Source organism: Falco peregrinus, chromosome Z, assembly GCF_023634155.1.
Source record: "Falco peregrinus isolate bFalPer1 chromosome Z, bFalPer1.pri, whole genome shotgun sequence".
Lineage (NCBI taxonomy): Eukaryota > Metazoa > Chordata > Aves > Falconiformes > Falconidae > Falco > Falco peregrinus.
Window position 1 is genome coordinate 36,167,504 of NC_073739.1, and position 24,656 is coordinate 36,192,159.

General features: G+C 39.6%; 1 protein-coding gene across 8 annotated transcripts; it reads left to right on the plus strand.

Annotated features, from left to right (window-relative positions):
- Positions 1-1,280: 1,280 nt before the first annotated feature.
- On the plus strand, positions 1,281-22,175 carry LYRM7 (LYR motif containing 7). 8 transcript variants are annotated; one of them, XR_008744768.1, is made up of 8 exons: positions 1,291-1,332; positions 3,004-3,284; positions 4,348-4,420; positions 5,045-5,115; positions 8,221-8,302; positions 15,392-15,494; positions 18,999-19,086; positions 20,619-22,175. XR_008744768.1 is itself a non-coding variant. In XM_055790745.1 (7 exons), the coding sequence occupies exons 2-6, from the start codon at positions 3,246-3,248 to the stop codon at positions 19,082-19,084; spliced, it is 372 nt and encodes a 123-aa protein (XP_055646720.1). In that variant the 5' UTR covers positions 1,281-1,332; positions 3,004-3,245; the 3' UTR covers positions 19,085-19,086; positions 20,619-22,175. The 8 variants fall into 8 exon arrangements, 6 of the variants coding, with proteins under 6 accessions (XP_055646720.1, XP_055646719.1, XP_055646721.1 ...); XR_008744767.1 differs by having other exon boundaries at positions 20,622-22,175; XM_055790745.1 differs by lacking the exon at positions 8,221-8,302 and having other exon boundaries at positions 1,281-1,332.
- Positions 22,176-24,656: the final 2,481 nt, after the last annotated feature.

The following is a 24,656-nucleotide window of genomic DNA, read 5'->3' on the forward strand; positions in this document are numbered from 1 at the left end:
TAAAGCACTCCTGGAAAGCAGCCAGCAGCAGTGTAAAATAATGCATTGGGCACAAATGGATGGCTTTCCCATTACTTGTTTGAAACAGTGAGATTTTCCTTCAGAAGAAAATGGGCAAGATGCATCAGTTTTTACGCCATGCTGTGGTGACAATTTATTAAATTGATTACTGCTTATGGAAAAGTCTTTGTCTTTAATTAGGAATTGTTTAACTTGGGACAGGGAGCTCAGGGAGCTCGAGGACAACTTTAATGAGCAGGTAGTGTTTGTTCTGAGCTCCCTGAACAAGCAAGATACGAGCAGGAACCTCCAGACTATAATACTGCGTGCAGCTGTGTGGTGACAGTAACTACCACACTTGGGTGTCCGGCCAATGTCCCTGATGTATGTGAACTTACATACCCAACGTATGTAGATTACTTTTGTTTTTCATGGAGTATAAAGGCAGGCAAACTCAGGGACTGGGCCAGCTCACCTAGGTGGATGCACCATGTAGGAATTCTCCCAGTTACTGAGAGACTCCTGGCACTGGCTGCAGTAGGGGTTCCTAGCCAAAGTGTGGGCCTGGGTGATGTTAAGGTGGTAATTGGTGATGTTTCTTAGTCTCTGTAATGCTTTACCGTTACGATTTGATGCTTCACTCCTATTGCTCTCTTACCCTATTGTGTGTAACTGGTACTGTTTCCTTTTATCATATTGCATGCTATTTCCATTTATTATAGTGTAATATAATAAACTGCACTTATAATTGATTTGGAATTCATTTTTGCTTGGTATCCAGTCCGTCAGCAAAACACCGGCACAGCTCGCCAGCAGCGCTGCGGCGCGGCGATCCCGCCTGGCAGGGTGCTGGGGGTGAAGCTGCCCCTCACCACATCACGGCTCCCCTCGGCAAGCCCAGGCCGGCGCCGGAGGGCACGGCAGGGCCGCCCGCCCCGCTGTTTGCGGACCCCTGCCGCTCCGCCGGAGGTTAACAGGAGTCGGCTCGGTCTCGGCATCCTGAGGGGCGGCGCTGTCCGGACGGCTGGCGTCGGCCACGCCAGTGAAGGCAGCAGCGGTTCGGCTGGCCGACCCGGAGCGGCCCCGGGGGGCACCCCGCGGGAGGCCGCACGCCGCTCACGGGCCGGCAGGGGCGGAGGGGGAGCAAAGGCTGCCCGGAACAACCGGCCACGGCGAGTCCCGCTCGGCGGGGCAACATTGCCGAGCGCACCCCGCAGCACCGTGCAGGCGGCGAGGGCGCGGACCGCTTCCCGTCGTCACTTCCGCCTCCGCCACTACCCCCCTCCGCCGGACCGGAAAAGGACGGCGGTCGCCATGGCGAGCCGCGCGCGGGTGAGCGCCGGTAGGGAGAGGACGCCAGCGGCCGCCGCTGCCTCCGAGGGGGCGCTTGGCTGCTGCGGCCCCATCCTGGCCTGAGGCTGGCGCGGCGGGGTGGGGGTCTCCCCCGTACCCGGGGGTAGCCTCGAGTGAACTGGAGCCGGGGCTGGTGGGAAGGGTCGGGGAGGGCCCGTGGGGTCGGGCCGGTGTGAGGCGGCGGCGGCGGAGGGAGAGGCCTCCCTGTCCTTCCCCCGGTTGGCCTGCGCCCCGCTTAAGGCCGGGAGTCGCTGGTGCGCTACTGGAGCCCCGCAGGCGGCGAGGGAAAGGCCGCCGGCTCTGGGCCGTTACCGCCGTGCCCGCCGCCGCGGGGTTCGCGGTCCCTCGTGCCGCTCGGTGCCCGGCGCGCTAGCATCGGTGGCACCAAGGGAGCGTGCCGTGTGCCCCCATCGGTTTGCGGCCTTCGGCTGTAAATAGCAGGCAGACACAAATTACAGACTTAAAAGTGAGTTTTCCCGTATATGTCGCTGGAGGGTAGGAGCTTTTTTCCTAGGTAGCCTGTATAGCATCAGCAGGCAGAGGCTTTCAGGGCAGGAAGGACACAAAACTAGCTAACAGAAAGTGGGGGTTTGCATGCAAAGGCCATTGTGGAAAAAGGAAAGAAACTGAGAGTTGACAGTCAGAGATTAAATCAAGATGGTGGATTGTGATGGAAAGATGAAGACAAGCAAAGACAAAAGAATTATTTAAACCTTTCATCATTACAGCCCTGTTTCAGAAGTGTTCTGAAGCCTGGTGTTGGGGGTACTAGTACTCTGAGGTATTAAGGGAGTTCTGTGTTTTATTAGGTGACTGTAGAGCTCAAAGAAATCTGTGCATTAATGTATCTTGCTTCAAAGTCATCTAATCAGTGGTTAGTGTAGTGAAGCACTTTCCAGGAGGGCTTTTAGAAGTAGGCAAATAGCAGGGGAAGATGCCTGAAAATTGTTGATCAAAGAGTTCAGAAGAACTGTAAAACACTTCTTCAAGTTTCACGATACATGTCTGATTCAAAACCATTTATAATATTAACTCTACTATTTGCCAAGATGGCAAAAAATATTACAGGATAGACATATTTCAGGATGCCCCATCCAAATAATTTAGTCAAATCCTTTAAAATACATCTGCAGAAAACATTTTTTTGCTAGTCTTCAGTTCTGTCTGTTAACTTCCCACAGATTCAGCCATCTGGAGAATACAGCAGTTGAAGGCAACAGGGTTCTGTTCAGTTGCTAATTATTAAGGACACAGACACTCCAAAGGAGTTACCGTAGTCCATGTTCTCTTTTATATGTCTCTGCTTAGATTGATCTAACTGTCAAGTTGCATACGAATTCTTGTAAAAGTGACAGAAGTTTTTTAGTTGAACAATATGAGCCTCTTACACAGTCAGGAATGCATTAGTTTGTCCTCTGTTGAGAAAGATCTGTAATGCAGTAACATATACTCAACAGGATGCTGGATTATAGATTACATTAGAAATTATGATGTGGTCTAATCCATGTGATGAAGTGAGATTTCAATTTTTTTATGTTTGTAAGTTGTCCTTTAAAGAAGCAGTACTGAACTGGAAAGTTGCCTGTTCCTACTGTTCTATGTCTTATTCCTCATCCTAAAAACTGTCTTTTTGTGTGTGTGCACTTCTAGATGAATTATCTCAAGGTGTGGCCAGATGACCAGCTGAATGGAGGTTGAGAGTTCAGCTTGAAAATCTAAAATTGTGTTGACAACTGTTGGAAGTAATACCTTTCAGAGAAGCTTGCTGTTTGTCTCTCTCTACCACCGTCAGATTTAAAGCAAAGGCAACATTTTTTTCAGGGCCCTGCCAGGACATTTTTAATGGTCTTTTGCTTCTAGGGGACAGCCTTGTTTATATCTCTAGCTCACAGATGCAGAGCATGCTGATAAAGAAGGTGGTTATCTCTCAGGTACAGCCTTCTGTTTCCTCTGTGTCCAAGAATTTTATTATTAACTATGAGAAAACAATTTACAGTTATCATGGAGTACCTGGACTTGTGCCTTCCAGAGATGCCAAAACACACTAGAAAGTACTAGAAATAACTTGAAAAGGTCTCTTGTTTCCAAGATTATTTTTTTTTGGTGCTTCTCAGATATTGTTGTCGCTTTCTGACAAACACCAAAGAAATGTGATAAGGACTTGAGGATTTTTGTAATTCATTATAGTCTGTATGAATAAACAGCCAAAACCATATGACTGTGAGTTGTGATTCTTAGGAGTTTTGCTTCACGTACATCCTTGGGTGTGTCATCGCTACACTGTAAATCTTAATTTTTTGAATGTTGGGCTTTACTGAAGTTTTTATTTGCTGATCTGGCAGTTATATTTAGGGAAGGACTTTACTTTGTGTTGGTTTTGCCACATTGCCTGTAGAAGGTTATGCCCAGGTATTATACAGAGACATGAAAAATAATTGTTGAATTAGCTAATACACAGTCTGAGATCCTTCTGAAATTAACTTTTCTCACACTGGCTTACACACATTCTTACACAAACATAAGAATATTTTAGCCATTTATATTTCCATGTTTTTTTCATAATTGGAGAACATCCAGTGATCTACCCTTGAATAGTCCCTTCAGTTGGCTTGACTTGTAGAGTGATTCCTGTTCTATTGGGTTTATTTGGTATTGGCAGAATAAGTATGTTTGCATCAATATGTTTTTCAGGATTATATTCCTGTCATGCCAAATGATGATTTAGGAGTGTAGTGCTAGTACTCTCTAGCATCTTAGATTAATTTTAAACATCTAGAACTGTCTAGGATTTTGATTTCCTTACACCTGATTTGGTTGCAGGTTACTTGACTGGGAATTGAGGTAGCGTAGCTTAGATACTGATTCTGTACCAAGTTCTGTACTGAATGGAAAGAACATGAAAGATCAACCAGAACATTTTTAATTGTAACACGTTCATTTTAACTAAGAATCCTGGTAGCAAACAAGGTAATTCTATTGATGTTGTATTGACAGGTTTTGAAGCTTTTTAAATTACTACACAGGACCCGGCAAGAAGTTTTTAAACATGATACCAGAGCTCTTGAAGGTGAGATACTTTTCTGTGTAATGCATGCTTACCTATCTTTCTGTGGGACTTTCTTCTCTGAATACACAGAAGGAGAATTCTTAACATAATCTTCCTTTAAATTATTCTTTTCCACATTTTAAAAATAGTCATTGGGAAAACTTGTGTGTCCATAAACAGACATCCTTTAATTTGAAAGAAAAAAATGGTTGTTGGACTCAAGGAGATTCAAGACATATTTCATAAGAAAACATCTCTTCTGGGAATTTTTTTGTCCCGCCTCCTGCTTTTTTTTTAACTTCAGTCCAGCCAAAGCATGTTTAACTGTACTGAGCACGTGAGTTGATTCTCTTCATGTACAGCTGCTCCTCAGGGAGTAAATACTGCTTTTTTAGTAAACAAACTTTTAATAGTGGCCTCTGTATGTTATTTTTAAAGCTCAGACTGCTAGGTAGGTAATTACATTTTATTCCTGTATCAGTCAACTTAAAATATGACATCACCTGAATTCCATAGAAATCTTATATTAAAATACTTCAGACAGCGTGAACTAGGAGGGTGCTATAAAGGACTTAGAATTCTGAGCTTTAAGGCAGTGACAAAGACATGCAGGTTTTTTGTCCACACTTTTTTTTTTTTATTTAGCTGCAAGGCAAAAGATAAACGAAGAATTCAAAAATAACCAAGATGAGATGTCTGAAGAGAAGATAAAAGAGGTACTTCTTGTTTTCATTGTTTTTTTCCCACTTTGCATAAGAAAACTTGTATAGGAGCTTTTTTACTTAAAGGATTCGTAAACCAATGTAAGTACTTATTGAGACATTGTGAGGGCCAGGTGAGTTTGAAAAGGCTTTTAAATGGATCTTTCTTTATAAATATATTGATACTTTCATTGGTATTAATAGTATGCTATAGAATTTTGCATGTACAAAAATACACAGGGAGGGAGTGTCTTCTGTTAGTTCAGTGTGCTTATGTTGAAACATAACAAAATTACGGGAAAATAAGTTTTATGTTGCTATTCTTATGTAAATATTTTGTGTACTTTGCACATAATGCCTGTCTTAGCTGTGGTTAAGTTTACCTGGTCTTTGTTGTATAGATGAGCACAGAAAGATACAGAGAAATTAAACAATCTGCTCAGTAACTCGCAGACTTGAGAAGTTATTTTGATTCCTGATGGCAAATGAAGCAGCATCTTTTGCGGGAGGCAAAAAACAGTCAAATGATCATGACTATTGGATTATAGAGATATGAATTGTACTACTGGGTTTTTTTGCTGCTTCTTCCCTCGTGCTGCATTAAAAGGAGTAGAAACACTCTGTTAACTCATTGTGTTAAGTTACCTTTGCTCAGTTGTCATTTTAAGACTTTTTACTGAGACATTTTTCTAAAACTTACTGAGGCCTGAAGTGAAACTTCTGTATTTTTGGTGGTTTTAGTTCTTAACATCCATACAGAGTTAATAATTCAGTCCTTGTCATTCAGCCTTTTAACAGACTGTCTTTATGTTGTCATTGGGCACTAGTTGGAAGAAAGTGCCTCCATCTGTCCTTTATAGAAATACATCTAAACCTTTGCATCATACCTTTCACTGGACAGTGAAATAAATAGTTCTGAGCCTTTAGTTAGGACTTTCTAGCATTTCTGCTTGTTATCAGGCCCCTATAGTAATATTTCTGTGTTTGTGTTTCCAGTGTCTGATCTGTTAAATTGTATGTTCTTTTTGTTATAGAGATGTACAGGAAGAATACTTGTCATATATTTTTAAATCTACACTTGTTTGGAAATGGCAACCTACAAAATACACATACAGCTTTTTAATCCTGGTTAGTTGATATCTTGATGAAATGTGTCAGTGGAAGAAATTCTAGACTTCCATCACAACTACAGAATCCTAGAACACCATAGAAGCTGTCATATTTATTATATTACACATATACATATACTGAAAAGTCTTGTATGCAGGGGAACTGAATCATGTGATATGCAGGACCTGTGAGAATTCAGGTACTTGCTTGCATAAACGTGGGGTTGTTAGTGTTCTGCTTTGGACAGCAGCTAAAAGATGGATATTCACCAACCAAATGTGCATTACTTTGTCAGAATAGAAAGCTGCAGTGTCTTCTAATATGACATCAAGTAACTTAGTTACGTAGTAACCTAAGGAGGTAGGAGTGACTATCTGCAGTATTATAATACACGATGTGGCACGTAAATCTACTGTGGCATTTTGGTTCAGATCAGGAGTGCGCTTGTGAAGTTACCTTGGTTATCTTCACTTCTGTAGTCTGGCTTGTTTTGTGAAGCAACCTCAGAGCAAACGGCAGATTCCTATAAGATGAATATGAAGTGGAACGTGTGCTTCAGGAGCGTGCAGCCTAGATGCTAGTGGGAATTCAGTAGGGGAAACTGGAGAATACCTAGTCCAGATTCTTAAAAGGGAAAGGGAGGAGAAATCCAGTGTAGATGTCAAGTCTTGAGCTTTAACTCTTGCAAAGATCCACTTCTGCTTGTACACACTATTTCCTAGTGTAAGCCTGTCTCCTGAAGTGTCTCACTTGTGCAATTTAATTTATTTCTGACACAGGTATTGTTATCCCTAATCTAGGTTCTTCACCAGTATGTGAGAGACAATCGATGCACAGACTCGAGATACTTGTTTATGGCATGTCTGTGCGGAATAGGTGCTTGGTGGGAAATCCACAGAGCTACCACACCTCTTTATATATAGTTGAACATTTTATATGCTTTGAACAATTTTTTACAATTAGGTTTATTCACAAATTCATATTCTTTGGTTCTTATGAGCCTCCTCTCCATTTAAAGGTACAGCATTTTTATTTTTTTTTTACTGGCATTTGCTGTGAGGAGGGGGCTTTGTTAGTAGGGGGCTTTCTTTGCTCTGGGATGGATCTTTTAGTATGCTAATTAGGATAGTTCACACATAGCTCTTGTGATTTTCTGTTTGGTCTCATTAACCATTTGGTTCTTCTTGAGCTTACTTTGTTAATTCTTAGTTTGACATAGATTATTTTTCCCAAGGCCATGTCTTGTTAACTGTTTGCAAGGATTAACTAACATCCTCTGTTTATCAAATTCTTTCTTGTTTTTCATTATAGATATTTACATATTTTTTTTCTTTCTTTAAAGTAATTAATTCTTAGATCAGTATCACGCAAAGAAGTATTAGGCTTCTCTTAACTGCTCAGCAAAACTAGCAATGGGTGCTTCTGCTTATCCTCTTAATGAGGGAAGGAATTCTAGGCCTTTTCCAAATATTAATACCTCTGCTAATCTTCAGGTAGTGCCTTCTTCCTGTACTGCTGTTCTGTAATACCTCAGTATTCTATATTCTTGTCATGTTTTGCCTTCATTTTTATCTTCTTATTTCAAGAGCAGGAATGTGAAAACAACCAGATTGCCCTTTTCCTAAGGCTTGTCAGATGTTACGGATGCATTCACCAGTGTCTGATCATTGGGAACTAGTTACTTGTTTTGCTAGTTGCATTTTACCTCATTTGTTTACAGTTTTAATTGGGTTTATAATTGGGTTTATAGACTTCACATTGCTGTGTGTTATGAGCAGAAGTTTCCTTCCTCATGCTGTATGTCAAGGTAGCTTATATATCAACCTGTAACTTACACCAGGATCCCCCAAAGAAAAGGTATGTATAGATAGCGCGTTACTAACTGAATAATAGAACTGACTGACCTTGTTATTTGAATGCCTGTCTAGTATGGAGAATACTTTCAGGAATAATTACATATAATTTGAATTACTCTGTGTTGTTGGTGTTTTTTTTTACCCCTTTTACTAGCTTCTGAAAATAGCTTCAGATGTTGAAGTGATTCTCAGAACTTCTGTTATTCAGGCAGTTCACACGGATTCTGACAGAATAGGTGAGTAAAGCTGCATGCTAAAAGACGTTTAAAAATGTTGTAGTTCAGTAAATAAATGTAGGACTTGAAACTACGTAAAGGAGTAGAGAGGCCAAAAGTCTATGTGTCATTTCTCTGCCCAGACACTTAATTTAAGCCTGTTGACTAATGTCACTGCCTAGGAGAGGTGGAGGTTTCAAAGGTACAAAGTTTCTGTGTAAATATTTTGAAATATGGAGGCTGGTAGGAAAGAGGCAGCACCTGCATTTAGTGCCCTCGTTGAGAGAAAGAAGTTACAATTTGATACCGTAACTATTAGAACTAACAGCAATTTGGTAGCAAATCAGCATGCACTACTGGCTAGTCAGTCAGTGTATGTCTAAATGTAATAGTCAACAGTATCTGTACATGCTTGCTCTACCAAATAGGTAGAGGAGAACCAGCAAATGCAGTATGTGTGCTGTCCGTAGAATAGCTTTTTCTTTGCGAATTGAATGTTCTTTTCCAAAACCTTGTTCTGACAATTTTAAGTTTCAGATTATGCCTTGGAAGATTTGTGACACAATGATGACCTTGATGCAAAGCCTATCAAATTCTGGAATTTTGGTTCTCGATTTAGAAGTGTTTTTGTCTTACAGTCTAACACAAGAGCTATAGTAAGTTCAGCATACAACTGTGTGGTAGAGGATAGGAGAAATCTTCAGCAACGTATATTATTTCCTTTCGCTTCTGTTTATTGGTGTCTGTAAAGTTTTGTAGCTGTTTTCAGTTTTAGATTAGGTAAAGCACTTAACTTTAGAACAGCTGTTATAATCAAGGCCAAAGATAGGTCTAGACTAGTGTCAAGTCTTCCACAGTGATCCTGGGCAGATGACAGCAGAAGGGTAGGAATAGAACAAGTGAACTTTCACACCTTCCAGCTGTTCACACCTGCTTCGTGTGCTAGGGAAAGTTTCTGGTTTTGTTGTCCTCAGTGTGTTTCTCTTTCATGAAATTGTTCCTGTCAAGCAGTACAAATGCCTTGCATCTAAAAACCTTTGACAAATAATTTATTCTGTTTTTTATGAAGAATCACATACTGTAGTTTTGAATCTAGTTCTACTCTTCAATTACTATCCATTTTCACCAAGCTCTTGATGAGTTTTTAAGTCCCTTATTTGCACCATCCCCCCCCTTATGGAACAGCTTTTCTGTGAAACAACACGTGAGTGCCTGTGATCATTCTGTTGCTATTCTTTACATCTTTTTCAGTTCTACTATTATCTCTTTTAAGGTGATTAAGAACTTGCTCAATCAGAGCTGATAGAAGTCACCAACCTATGGGCAGCCAGGCATTTATACGCAAAATAATGGCACAGCGATGGTTTCTGTCGCGACGGAGGGAAGACACAGTCACTCAATATGAGTGATCAGCAGACTTCGTTTATTGTCCCTTACAGTCACCTTTTATGCCTTCTTATAATTAGCTCATACATATTACAAAAGTTAAGCTCATTATTGGTTAGTTGCCTAAATACCAAGCCCGCCCCTAGTTTCTCTTCTGTAGTTATCTGTTCCCACCTGCAACATTCTTTTCCCACCGCGATCTTCCTGATATTGTGTAACAAGAACAGCCAAGGACAGTGTATTTTTGCTTTACTTCATATAAGCTGAGAGTGATGTGCATTTTTGTCCAGCCAGCTGGACTATGTCTGTGTGACCCTTTTCAGCTAGCCAGTTATCCACAGTTTTCTTTTTCATTCTCCATTGATTTCCTTGTCATTCCTCATTCTAAATTTCATTTTTGACTGCTGTGTGTACATACATTTATTTTTACAAAATTGTGTTGTATTCATTAAACTCATCTGAATGGTCCTAGTCAGTTTAGAACCTGTCACATTCTTTGTGAAGCTTGTGAAGTATTTTTTTTGACTTATGTGTATTGCACATCTCTACATGTAATTTTACTGGTTACTTAGTCAAATCTTAAGCTTGTCCTACAATTTTGATAGTAAGCTGTTTTCTTAAAGAACCTGTTCAGGATGGTATCATTAAAAAAATGTTCTTTTCTGGGTTACTTATAAGTATGTTGAACAACACAGATGCCAACAAAAATACCTGTAGAGCTCTACTTTTGACATCCCTCCGTTGGGAGACCTGTTCATTCATTTTTCACTTCCTTCATTTTAACCAGTGACTTACCCACGCAAGAACTTCTGTCATAATAAGGTTGTTATTTTCTTAAAAGCTTTTGCTGAGGGGCTTTTGGGAATGTAAGCATGTTGTGGCAGCCCCTCCAGGAGCTATTCAGAGAGCTCCAGCAGGGACTGTGAGTCAGAACGTCCCTTGCAAAGGCCATGTGAATTCATGTTCAAATACTAATTTGTACTCTGTTATTCTGTGGGTGTGTAGGGATGGGTTTAGGACAGCCAAAGCCCACCTGGAGTTGATCTTGGCAAGGAATGTGAAGGACAGCAAGAACTATTTCTATAGGCATATCAGCAGCTGAAGGAAGAGGAGGGAAAATGTGGGCCCACAGCTGAGTAGGGCAGTGGACCTGGTAACAAAGGACTCCGAAGAGTCTGAGGCACTTGGTACTTTCTTCTTGGTACCTCAGTCTTCACTGCTAAGGTTTGCCTTCAGGAGTTCTGGGTCTCAAACCATTGGGAATGTCTGGAGCGAGGATGACAGACTTGGTAGAGGAGAAAAAAAGGCTAGGGAACATTTGAACAGATGTTCAAATGGGGGGTTGATGATGGGGAATACACAAATCATTGGGACCTGATGTGATGCACTTGTGGGTGGTGAGGAAGCTGGCTGATGTCATTGCAAGGCCACTCTCAATTATCTTTGAAATGTCATGTTGATTAGGGGAGTTGTGTGAGGACTGGAAGAAAGCAAATGTCACTCCTCTTTTCAAGAAGGGCAAGAGAGCCTCACTGTGATCCATGGGAAGATGGGTGACCCAATGCTGGAAGCTGTTTCCAAATGTTGTAAGAACAGAATGGGGACTGAGAACAGTCAGCAAGGATTTGTGAAGGGGAGATCTTCTCTGACCAATCTGCTACTCTTAGTGAAGTGACTTGACTCAGCGAACAAGGGGAGAGTAGTAGTGATTGTTTTGACTGTAGCAGAGCTTTAGTGCTTTAAAATATCCATAAACAAAAAGTGATAGAATTGCCCTCACCTAATTTTACAGACTTCTAAGAGAAGTGGTGTCTGTGAGGTTTGTGTATCTAGAGTCTAGTATTGGCCAGGAAAACTTTTGTCCTGCGGCAAAAATCTGGAGTGTATTCAGGGCGCGTTTGAATGCTTTTGAATGCAAAGGATGTCATTACACAGTCTTTTGCCCATTCTTTGTTTTTCTTTTTTTTTTCTGCATCTGCTGTGGATAGGTCTAAGCCTTGCTTCTCACTCTGATTTTACTGCAGTAAGAATAACACAATAATCTTGAAACAGCCATGACAGTTAAGAGCCGTCTGTTTTGTGTATGTATTTGGAATATATATTGAAGTGAGAAACACTTAGTTTTGATAATGTAGGGAATCACCAGTTAAAAGATAAGGAATTATTAGAAAAGAAAACCAGAGCATCATGATAGAAGTTCACAGAATAAGAAAGAGCAGTATAAAAAACATATAGAATGGATAGATATTCTTACTTGTACTGATATAATGAAAATATAAGGAACATTTAGTGAAGTTGGAATTTTTACTCAAAGCTAGCACCAAAAAAATGCACTTTTATTTTACACAATAAGTAATCCTTAAAGGTCATGGCAATGAATAATCTTTGTGGCTGGGAGCATGGTCTTACTCAAAATACAAAAAAGCAGAACAAACTTAATGCTTAGCCTGAAAGAGTAAAAGCAAATCTCCGTACAGAAGGAATATACAGACCTTTATACCATGGTAAATTGATTAGTAACAGAACATTATTCCTAAGTGCTATTGTTTGAGCAGGCTTCTAGTGTATGTGTCTTCCTGAGAATCCAGCTTTGTTTAGTCAGATGGCACTCTGAATAGGCAAATCTGATATAGCTCTTACTGTATTATTGTCACTGGTAGCACAGGGTATGCCATTCAAAAATTCCTGAAACCAGAAATAAAGTTTTTAGGGAATTGAAATAATTGTCACCGTGTTTTGATAGTAGCTTGTGCTGAATAGCATGGTCAGTGCACCGTGTGAAATTGTACCTATATATGGGTGTGGTTTCCACTGCTGCTCCATTTTGTTGAGTCTTGCCCTACTGTTTCCATCTTACCTTGTTGTACAGAAAAGTTGTCTGAGATTGTAAAGGGGAAAAATGTTGGAAGTGGGACTTCAACTTGAGTTGAATGAATCTATGGCTAGGTGGTGTTGTGATTTAGCCCTAGCTGGCGACAGCCTCACACAGCCCACTTGCTCACTCCCACCACAGTGAGATGGAGAAAGTGGGAAGGGTAAAAGAGAGAAAACTCATGGGTTGAGATAAAACCAGTTTAACAATAAAGCAAAAGCTGTGTGTGCAGGCAAAGCAAAGTAAGGAATTCCTTCATTACTCCCTGTTGGCAGGCAGGTGTTAGAGCCATCCTCAGGAAAGCAGGGCTCCATCACACCTAACAGTTACTTGGGAAGATAAATACCACCCCTGCAAATGTCCCCCCTTCTTTCTCCTAGCTTTTATTGCTGAGCACCATGTCAAATGGTATGGAATATCCTTTTGGTCAGTTGGGGTCAGCTGTCCCATCTGTGTCCCCTCCAAACGTCTTATGCATGTATATGATTAGCACCTAGCAGCCAGTTTCTGGTGGGAAGCGTGTTGCAGGAAATACCTGTATAGGTATATGATCTGCTTAGGTAGCACATTGAATGGGTATTCAATTCCAGTACAGCTTTGATTAAGGAAGTTTAGCAGAATAAATCAACCTTTTTGATCCTTAATTTTTATGCTCTGTGGTAATTTACAGTGCTAATAGAATTACCATTAGCTCCCTTGTTACTTTTATGGTATCATCTTACGTTAAATGAGAGGCTTAGGACAGATCTATTTAAAAAAAAAAAAAAAAAAGTGGCAGTGGAAGTGCAGCCCTAAGGTGGCTGCTTGAGTTGCTGTTTGTTGGCAAATAAAAAATAAGCACCTCAAGTTGAAGAGTTTACTTTTCATAGTGCTTCATCTTAGGTGCTATGTGTTTGTTTTGGAAACTTTGTTAGGTAAAGGTTTTCTTTGCTTTCATAGAAGGTATACTGACCTATTTTGAAAAGAGTTGTAAAATACTTACATTGGCCTGTATTTAAATTTTCATTCCAAGCCATTGCCCCACTCCTCTGCCCCTCCATTCCCCCCCCCAAAAAAAAAAAAAAAAAAAAAAATTGATGTGATGGGTTGCTTGGTTGTATGAAAGAAGAGCAAGGGTGGGGTGAGGAGAAACTATGTGAAATGTTTCAGAAACATATTGCTGCAGCTAGTTTCCTAAGTGAGTTAGTATCAGAATCTTTTGACTCTTAACTTTTTGTATTATAGCTGACTATACAATGTAGCTACACCTGGTGTGTTTTTCTTTTTTCTCAATCCTGAATCTCTAAAATAACTATTTAGTAACTGAAAAGAAAAAGCCAAAGACTTGTCTTAGTGAGAACAGATATTGGTGAGGGGGACATTTTCCCTAATCAAATGAAATTATTCTGTGCTGTTATAGAAACACTGCACAGGGCAATGTTATTCTCTAAAAGGAATTTGAGATTCAGTGGTGTATAGTCATGTTGGGATTCACTGGTAAATATTTAAAAAAAGAAATTAGGCAGAGGGTTTCTTACTAAAGAGAAGATGATTTCAATTAGGAGCTTGTTAGTCACATTAGACAGTCTTTCTGATTTTTTTTTATTTCCATAAATGTTTCAGTCTGAGGTACGTTACTCAGTAGTATACAAATATCTTGGTTCTTTTCTCTTTAATTTCAGATTAAGCTGGTAGAAGTAGAGCCTACATTTCAGTAATAAACCACACATGCAGTTATGTTCTGATTATTTTGATTTGGTGTGTTGGCAGTGTATGTTAAAAACTTCGCTTTGAAAAGGAAGGTTAAAAATTCTTTCAATCTTTCTTTGTTTGGACTTCTGATTTTTAATAGTTTATATCCAGTTTTGTTTTTCTTTGGTATTTCTATTTCGTGTACCTATTACAGGTGTGTAGATTAACATGTTCTGCCATAAATTTACTCCCAAGTATTTTATCTAAGAGAAATGCAATTGAAATTTCACTTAAAGCCCTTAGAAATTTACTAAATTCATCAGTATCAGTACCCAGATGCAGAAGGAACACACCTAGAAAGAAATGCATTTTCTTTATTATAAGATATGGGGTATCAGTGCACTTTGGACAGAATGTTACTCATTGCACACATATGCACACAAACACACAGTTTTACAGGTTTACCTCAACTTTTGCAGCTATCTGACCTAGTCAGAGTGCAGCATTATGATTTCAGGTGTTGTGCTTTAGTTTTTGCAGCTGGACCAAATCCACCACATTGCAGCTTCTTCCTTTCATGAAGAAAAGACAAGCTGATTTCTGAAGAGCTAGATGGCAAGAACTTAAGAGTTAAGAATAGGTTAAAATGGTGTATAATTAGACAAACCCCAACACATTGCACTTCTGTATGATAATAGCAGCTACCAATTTCATTCGATAGTTTCTTTTCCTGCTGGCCTTTAAAATAGAATTGACAAGATGAATCTAACAGATCATATTCCAGGATGCTGGGGGAGAGGACTAAGTCACATTTAATATTTATTGTTGTAAGTTGAAGTAAACGTAATCTGACTCGGGCATGATAAAATTGGCATTCTCTCCCTTGCTAGAAGTTACTGCAACACTTTACTATTTTTGATGGATTCTTAATGCTATTAAAGTATTTTCAGTGCTCTTAAAAGGAAAAAGTAGAAGGCAATATTCTGACAAACAGAAAGTTAAAATCTTAAGATAATGTTGTCTTGGGTAGGTATCATACTGCTGCTTGTATGCTTACCAGAAATTCAGATTCTCATTTTAGTAACCTGACTTTTTTGTTTGTAGATGTAAGAACAACTTTAGAATTTTAAATACTGTTTTCCATAACATTATATTCCTTCAGGTTTTTTTTTCTTTTACAGTGCTCGTACCCAGGAAAGACCTGCTACAAGACAACACTCCTTATTTTGATAAACCAACAAAAAAGCATGAATCCTGAGGAAAATATGCCATTCTCCCCAGAAGGTTAATATCCTGTAATGAGATCTCTGAAAACCAATAGTGAATACCTGTTTTAAAGCTAAATTTAAGAACAGTTTAATATTGTTACCAGAAAAACGGAGACTGAAACCAAGTCACCTATTTTACTGTATGCTGTGATACCATCGTGCACTTCTGTCAAAGAAACTAACACTTCCATGGAAACTCAAGACACACAGTCTTAAAAATAAGTTCTTTTAAAAATACACTGCTGAATTGTGTTACTTCAGCCAGAAATGTTTTTAATTTTGGCAGACATCAGACAGAGCTTGTTTCCTAGTGTCCTGGATAGAGTTAATTTTCTTAGTAGCTGGTGCAGTTTGGTGTTTTGGATCTGATGTGAGAACAATGTTGATGGCACAGGGATGGTTTTGGTTGTTGCTGGGTGATGTTTATACCAAGTCAATGACTTTTCAGTTTCTCAGGCCCTGCCAGCCAGAGGGCTGGAGCAGCACAGGACATATGGAGGGGACACAGCCAGGACAGCTGGCCTGAAGTAGCCAAAGGAATATTCCATACCATATGATGTCATGCTGAGTGTATAAACTGGAGGAAAAAGAAGGAACGGGGGGATGTTCAGAGTGATGCCGTTTGTCTTCCCAAATAACTGTTAAATGTGATGGAGCCCGGCTTTCCTGGAGATGGCTGAACACCTGCCTGCCAATAGAAAGAAGTGAATGGATTCCTTGTTTTGCTTTGCTTGTGTGCGTGGCTTTTGCTTTACCTATTAAACTGTCTTTACCTCAACCCAAGGATTTTCTTCCTTTTACTCTTCTGATCCTCTCTTCCACCCCACTGTGGGGGCAGTGAGAGAGCGGCTGTGTGGTGCTTATTCGTCAGCTGGGGTTAAACGGTGAAACCTAGCAGTCTGGAGTTTTTCAGAACTATGCAAATTAAAATGCAGTTCTTAATCCTGTTAATATTTATTTATAATTTTTTGTGTTGTCAATCATATGCTGCTTTGAAGTAATTAAAAAACATCTTGTGGCACCTACCATTAAATTTAAGCTTTGCATCAAAAGCATGATATCTGAAGTTTTCATAATTGTACACTAATATACTGTGATTGAGAGAGTTCTTAAGGTTTATATGAATAAATTATTCAGGTTTTAATGATGGTAGAGTGAGTGTAGTGTTTTTCTTCTCCACACCTTTGAACAAACAGGAATGGCAGGGTTTGAGTTCTTAGATGACAGCAGAATAAGACAACCCAGCCATAACCTAACCTAAAGACACTGGTTTAGATCGTATGGTTTATGAATTTAAGGTTTTAGTTTTATCTTGTGATTATACGAGTGACTTACTGAGGCATTCTCCAAAGAAAAGAGGCATGTTGCTTAGTTACAAGTGATCTGACTTGCCTGGGGTAAATTTGTGGTAAGTTTAGTTACTAAGCCCTTATCACTTGCATTGTTTTAAAGGACACTTACTTGTCTCTTGAGGAATTCATCACAATGATCTGTTCACTTCCATTTTAATGGGAACCAGATACAGTGACAGTGATAACATAGAATCTTCTCAGTGAGATCAGTTACAGGCACCATACAAGGATCTAAATAGCTCACACAGGAGTGAGGTAGCCCAGTCGTACCTTTCAGCTCTACTCGAGGTCCCAGTGATCCTGTTTAACAAGCCTCTGAGATACCAATATTGCATATCTGTGTAGGTTTTGACATGGCGTCACTGATTAAAATGGAAAACTAGTGCCTGCGTCCAGTTTTCGTCACACAACAAGTCAGTGCAGCCAGTACTGCTTTAAAACTGTTGCTCCTGGCCGCCATGGGCAGGGCAGCCAGCAGCAAGTCCATGGTCGGTAAGCCTCTTTCAATCGCAGTCATTCTCTGTGTTGTAGCTAGAAGGCAGCCAGCCGGTGGTGAGAAACGGAATGAAATAAGTACTGCTCTTGCTATTTGTTGCGCTCTTAGTAGCTCCACTACAGAACAAACGTGTAGGGGTTGGGCTGTTCTAGGCCTTTTGTGTTGGTTACTTCCCCAAGGACAAGGCATATTCTGTGCCTGGTTTCCCATCCCTCTGCAGTCTGCCTACATTGACTTCTTTCCCATAAGGAGCATAAGACAGGGGTGTGCAAGGGCGAGAAAGTAGAATGTAGTTGCAGCTGTAAAGAGAAAACATTACCTCAAGCAAAATGATTCATTATTTTTGCTTTAAACAGAGGTCTGGCAATGACAAATTGTACGGCTAGTAAGGTATTCCCATGGCACGCTGGAACTGGGGGCAATGCATCTCCGTAGACCCATTGCCTTAGGCAGTGGGATTAGGGTATTAGTGATGTTATCCTTCAGATGTTTTTTGTAGAACTGAGGCCGAGTGGGTCTCCACTCTTGGTAGTGATGTAAAATAGTATTGCCTGTTACTGTGCAAAATACATACTGAAAGGTACAGTAATGTCAACAGTAGGTGGCGGTCTTTTGTGTGATGTTTGAGGAAACCACAAGTGGAGGAATATTTTCATGTGACTATTGCTTTGGTATCCTGCTGTCATGTGTTTTAGGTTTTTATTTTTAACAAGGATTAACATGTTAATAGACAGATAGTGTGGAAATGTCAATTTACAGGATTAGGCTTGGGATTTGTCAGGCATTTTGTGAGCTTCATCTTACCTATAACTTAGAATAATCAGATAATATAGAATGAGTCACCTGAATAGCATACACAACTGCTGAAAATAAAGGACCTGATAAAAATATGTTGGTAGAATTTAACAGCCTTCCAAACAATTCCTGTTACACTCCTGTGCAGTATGTTTGTGGTCTGTGCACTAACATTCTATGTCCCAGCTGTGTGCATTCCAGGGCAGCAAAGACAAACTGAATTTTGCAGGGCTGAGATGAGGAAAATGAAGTTGATAGGCAAAAGACTACTAATGTAGGAGACTGACAGGCATGTTCATTGCTCTTGTTTCAATGTGTTCTTCAGTAGAAATCCAGGAGGGTATCCAGGATAAACAGGAATCCAAATAGGGAATTGAGCCTAAAAGTATCTCAGAGTTGGTACTGTCTGGGCCCAGCAGGTGTTTGCTTTCTGTAAATTTAATTTGCCAGCCTTGAAAGACTCTCATAAAACTGCTTAGTGAGCAGCTGGTAATTAAAGATTTCTCAGAACGCTGTGCTAGTTGATGGTAGTGGCTGTTCTTCTTCCCCCTATTCCATGTATACCTGTTGGTTTGTGTTCCAGTACCGACTCATCTCCTCAGCTTCCATTTCCATTTTACTCTGAGTATGAATCTGTTCTGGATACTGATGGCTTTGTGCTTATATATATATATCTTTAATTAATTAATAATAAATAGTGTTAAAATGACAGGAACTGTTGTTGCATTCCTTCTGCAAAGTTTGAAGTGTTAGCTGAAACTGTTGAAAACATTACAGGAGCTTTCACAAAATTATTTGGGAGGTGAAAATGTTGATTACAGAAAGGGTAATTTAATAGGCTTACAGTAACATGATTCAATCACCTTAAACTTTTCAGGTTTACTGAAACTGCAGAATTTTAGAGCAGACAAGTATGCCTTTCTTCCAGAGTACACATCATCAGTCTCAAAAGATAAACCTTAAAGGTAATAGTTCTCTGAACTGTAGTTTGACTATGTCTTCCATCAAAAAAATCTGTTGAAATCTTCTGTGGGCAGGCAGGAAATTCTGTTGAAAAGGGCTCACTGATTGCTTAGATGTACTACAATTCAGCTGCTATAGCTGAGATCAGTATGCTGTAACCACTGAGTGTTGCTCTCTGGAGGTGTCTTCTTGATCTGTACAGATACAGATACAGAAACAGCTAGTAGTTTGGTATTTAAAAGACAAGTTCCAGGTCTACTTGAGGTAGTTATATGCTTACACAGAACTTGGTAGAACAGATGTTAAGTCTGTGATTACACATAAGAAAACTCTAAACACTTCAGCTTTTGACAGCGTCTACCGGGGATGAAGTGTTAACTTTGTGTACACTGTGGCTTTAATGAAAGCATTAAATACAGCCAAGGAATATTTCCTGTTTAAATACTAAGTTTGGGGTTTGTTCTAAACACCTTTCCCTCTTCCTGATTTAATGGTTTCAAATACAAGGTTTCTTCAGGGTTTTTATGTAAATAATAGGTGAGGAGAAGATTGAAGCATGGTACCTTTGCAATAGGCATACATAAACCAGAAGTGATAGATTTCATCTATTAGTTGATTTTCTTTGCGTGGGTAGGATTTGTGTTGAAATCTTTGGTCTTCAGGTGAAACAAAGTGGCTTTTCTAATTTAGCAGGGCCAAATTAATCCTCTTTGCTGTTCCTGTGCACTTTGTTAAAGGAAGCATTTAGTTGCTATATTTATAGGAAGTGCTGTTGTACACCACAAAGTGACTCCACAAGAGTTGGTCTGGAAGTGGCATTAAAAGTTTAATTTGGAAAAGTGGTTGGTACCTTCCCCAAGGTGCCGAGTTCTCAGGCAGGTTTTATGGTAATACGAGATCAACAAACCTGTGGCAACTTCAGTGACTAAATGTAGTATTAGCATTTATTCTTTCTCTTAGAGGTCATGCCAGCTGAAGGAGCTGAACTAGTCTGAATGCTGCGTAGCATCAGCAGGCCTGTTTGTATGATACTGGATCTGTACATAAAGTAATTGAGCTTCCAGTACTGGCAGTTCTTTACACTTCCTTTACAAAAGGGGAAAAAAAATATTGACAATTGAAAACTAAAAATAAAGGCTGACCAGCTTACAGGAAGAGCTGAATCCTAGTACTTCCTTACCTTAGATAACTCTTTCCAAACAACTTGCAACAATTTAATCCTAAACTCTGGAGTTTGGTGGGCTGTCAATTCTTTGATCTTTAGCTTTATGGGAAATTAATTATTGAACACAAAGCACAAATTGCAACATGATTTCAGTATTAAGGCTGGTATTTTACAGCTACAAAGGAACTCTACTAGAAGTCCAGTTAATCTTTGCAGGTACAGTGTATGTTGTTTGTACGGGGTCAATCTGTGGTGTAGACATACAGATCTCTCTAATTCTGTTGAAAGACTTCACTATTGAAGCTTTTCTGATAGCTTTATTCAGTTTTTTAAAAATTTAGCTTTCCTGTGACTTTTTATTTCTGCTAGCAGGAATAAACCAGAGGGGAGGAAAAGAGAGGAAGGATGCATCTTTATACTTTGATAAATAGCAGTAAGTTTAAATAATTTCCTTTTTTTATAAGTAAGTATTTCCATTTAGTTATCACTTCACTAATCCGGTTTCCATCAAACACAGAAGTAAAAGCATCTACTTTTCAAATTATGTTTTCCTTTTTCTTGCAGTATGTGCTTCAGCTTTCCTTCTCATCTACCCAGAAGGCTATGGCTTGATGTCAAAATTAGTCAGGATTAAATAAATGGTCTGTAGAACTGGGAGGGAGGATGGCATTCTCTGCATCATGCCGTAAAATCTGGAACAGTTCTACTGTTCTACTGTTTCACCTGCTGCTGTAGTAGCAGCAGCCCTGCTCTCCGAGGTCAGAAGCTATGTGCAAATGTTGATCTAGTTACTCCTGAACTGCCCTTTACAGCTGAAAGACATCTCCGTAGCTGAGCATGGGAATTTTGTTACTGTGTTCTCTGTGCGGTACAGCTATAGTAGTGGAAACAGGCAGGGACCCATAAGTGCAGTTCTGCACTTTTCCCAGTCAGTTTGTAAAGGAAAAAATTAAAAGGTCATTGCAAAGCTTCCTTCCCTTTCCAAGTGTGTATTTAAGATCTTTGGTCCATTGCTGTCCACCTGCAGATGAGCCAGCACTGATGTTTCTGTGTAGATCTTTATCAGTCCATTCACACACTTTCTGTTTGGAAGGGCTGCTTCAGATTTCCTCCTGACATTTGCAGAGGTACAGCCTGAAGTCAGTTTTCTTGGAGGATTTTTGGACACTCAGCACAAACTTGGCCCATGTTTTTAAAAGCCACAAGTGCTTTTACTGAGAAGGAGCAAAACTGCACTTTTCACAGTTAGCTGTGTCTAGCTATGTCACAACACAAAGAATATGGCTTTCAGACTGTGATCCCTTCGGATATGATTTCAAAGGCTACATACATAGTAAAATTTCCATAGCAGTTTGGCCAACATGTTATACTGGATCATCAGGGAAGAATCTCCTATATAACACCATAGCACTGCGAAAGGGCAAAGGAGTCGTTACCTAGCTGGAAATAGTCCCTGAAGGAATTTCCCTTTAATTTTAAGAACATGGCAGATTTTTTTGGTCACTAGTATTTAATTGTGCCTGTGGTTTTCTCAATAAATTTCCTCTGAACATGCTTTGTGGAAATAAAAGCAGACAAGTGGTCTCACTGGACCCTGCAGTGTTGTCCAGTAGTAGCTGAGGTGAGGCTGGCTCCTGTCAAACTGATAAATGAAATTAAATGAATGAGCATATGAATGAGGAGGAAAGCATTTAAATTCATAGAAGGAAGAGTGAATCGAATAAAGGACAACTTCTGCACTAGTGGAACAAAAATGTCAATGTACTTAATGGTTATTGAAACATTTTCCCAGTATAAATAAATGTCAGATTTTCATTATTTATAGTCTGCAGTGCAGACTGAAGGCGAAAGGAAGACTGATGATATGTGGACTGAAGAGGAACAGAAAATTGAATACAGATATAATAAAGGCAAATATTTTTTTTTAATTTGCAGTTGATTATGCTTCATTGTAGTTATAATTAGGACTGCAGCATGTGCAAAAATAACTTCTTTGAACAGGAAGATTTATCAGTTATCTGATTTGCAGCCATTTTTCTGTATAATTCTGCCTAAGTTTTTGCTTTATTTCAGTGTATTCAGTGGGACTTAAATAAGTACTCAGCTGCAATGACTTGCAGAGATTTCTGTCTGTATTTTTATCCCTTACAGAGAATGAAGGAAGATAATTGCCCCTATAAGGAAACTGTAAAACTATGAAATGTTATAGTGAGGATTATATAAGAACTTCAAATATACCCATACTACTTTCTGATAATGTTGTAGATATGCCCACGTGAGGTGTTAAGCTCACAGTTTGTCACAATTTAATCAAAATACGGAATTAAACAGATTATAAGCATGTTAGGTACGAGAAAATGAAACATAGCGATTCAAGGTAACAATACAAATACTTTTTTTAAAAGAACAGAAAAAAGGTCTCTAGAAATAGTGAGGTTCATTTTGCAATGCCTCTGGTGTGTGTTTAGAGAAGAAACCATGGAGGAAGGCCTCAGGCAGGTGGAACTGTGGCAAGTACATTCCTCAGCACTGATTTGCTTTAGCTACTATGTGAAAGACAAAATTTTGGGAATTTATGACTCCCACAAACAAAATACCTGGGACAGAGTTGGAAAGGGTGCATTACCTGCCTTTGTCAGATGGGAAACATGTTGCAAGGCACCAGTTACATCCAACGGTGAATCCCACTTCACAGCATGCTGTTTACTGTACTTTCCTTTACAACAGATTTGTAGTTTGAATTTCTGCTTTAAGATGCAAGCTGGGATTTTTTTCACTGTCCTTTAACCACATATCAATGAATGTTTGAAACTAGAAACACTTAAAATGGAGGAAAACCATGCAAATGCTGGCACACACATTCTGTCATCATTTCAGGGCAGACGACCCCAAATATGCAAGGGAAAAGGAGTGCAAAAAAACCCCAACCCCAAATCAGGGAATGAAGTACGCAACATTATTTCTGTGACCAAGACATCCAGTAAATCTTGCTACATATTTCATCACCTTGCTTTTATACAGTTCCATTTATTTAAAACATAATTTTCTAACAGATTAGGTAGTTACCTAGAATAATGTATTCAAATAGACAGTAATTCAAACCACAGAAGCTGTCAGATGATCTCTCAGGGACTTCTCCTAAGTGCTATTCCCTCTGCTCCATGTCAAAGAAAGAAAATAAATACGGAAAACTGAAATAGTAAAAAAAAAAAAAAAGCACAAAAGCGTCTGAACTAAACTGCCTGCAACATCTGGCACAGCTTTGAAACTGAAATCCTGTTGAATCCTAGAAGAGCAAACTCTGTGGAAGTAACGAGACAGTACATTTTAGCAATAGGAAAAGAAGTGTTACGAATTCTGTTCTTTTATCGATTATTTAGAGGACAGTTTCATATCTGGAAATCACTAGGCATTACTAAAAAGAGGTGGAAAAAGTTAGAGTAATATCCATTGAAACAGATAAAGAAAGAATGTTTTGTATTCATTCCAGTGTGAAGTTAGGAGAAACTAAGATTAGCTAAATGGTAATCTCCAAGGAAGTACCTATATACATAAGGAAATTAAGAGGAATGAGCTGTAGTTCTGGCTGGTGTAAAATAGTGTACTTTAACAATATGGCTATCTTTCAAATGTATGCCCCCAGGAGTTAAGGTAAGGCTGGGATGGTTTGACAGCCTGTAACGGGCTAAGAGGAAGTGGAGAAAATACAGGCAGAGTATCAAGAAGAGCATGAAGTGCCACTTTCACTGATGTCATTTAGGGCCTGCTCAGTATCCTCTCTTAGCAAAGTATTGCCTCCAGAAAAGGACACCCTTTTTATTAGATGTTTGAAGTCTCACCTCTGACAATACTAAAGCATGTGCAGTAGACACATGAGAATGAGTAGGAATGAGGACTCAGCTGGGTGCTGGGAAAACAATGAGTTGTACCAGCTGTATTATATGTATGTTAAAGTAATTTAGAAACAATGTGCTCAACCACACCGAAGGCAGCGGAAGCTGAAAGGGAACGAGATTCTTACACTTAACAGAAAATTAGGAGACAAGGTGAGAGTACAAAAAAAGATGTGTTGTGCTTGGTTCGGTGGTCTGTACAGCAGAAAGTCTTCCTGCTAGATGACTTAAGATGAAAATTGTGTGAGCAGCTAGTTGGGGTTTTTTTGTCTTAATAGTTTATGTATGAACATTGTGCATTTGACTTCTCCTGCCTGTGTGTGGTACATTGACTCTGGCCACAGCTGGGTGCCCACAAGAGCTGCTCTGTCTCTCCTCTTCAGCTGGACAGGGAAGAGAAAATATAACAGAAGGCTTATGGATTAAGATAAGGACAGGGAGATCACTCACCAGTTACCATCATGGGCAAAACAGACTCAACCTGGGGAAATTAGTGTTTTTACTGGTCAAATCA

What these genes read in the sequence shown, in the direction of transcription:
- LYRM7 (XM_055790743.1), top strand. Translation starts at nt 3,246, where the DNA reads ATGCAGAGCATGCTGATAAAGAAGGTGGTTATCTCTCAG. An exon ending in AGAAGGTGGTTATCTCTCAG is followed by an intron (nt 3,285 to 4,347) that starts GTACAGCCTTCT and finishes TTGTATTGACAG; the next exon opens with GTTTTGAAGCTTTTTAAATT. An exon ending in TATGCCATTCTCCCCAGAAG is followed by an intron (nt 15,495 to 18,998) that starts GTTAATATCCTG and finishes TAAACTTTTCAG; the next exon opens with GTTTACTGAAACTGCAGAAT.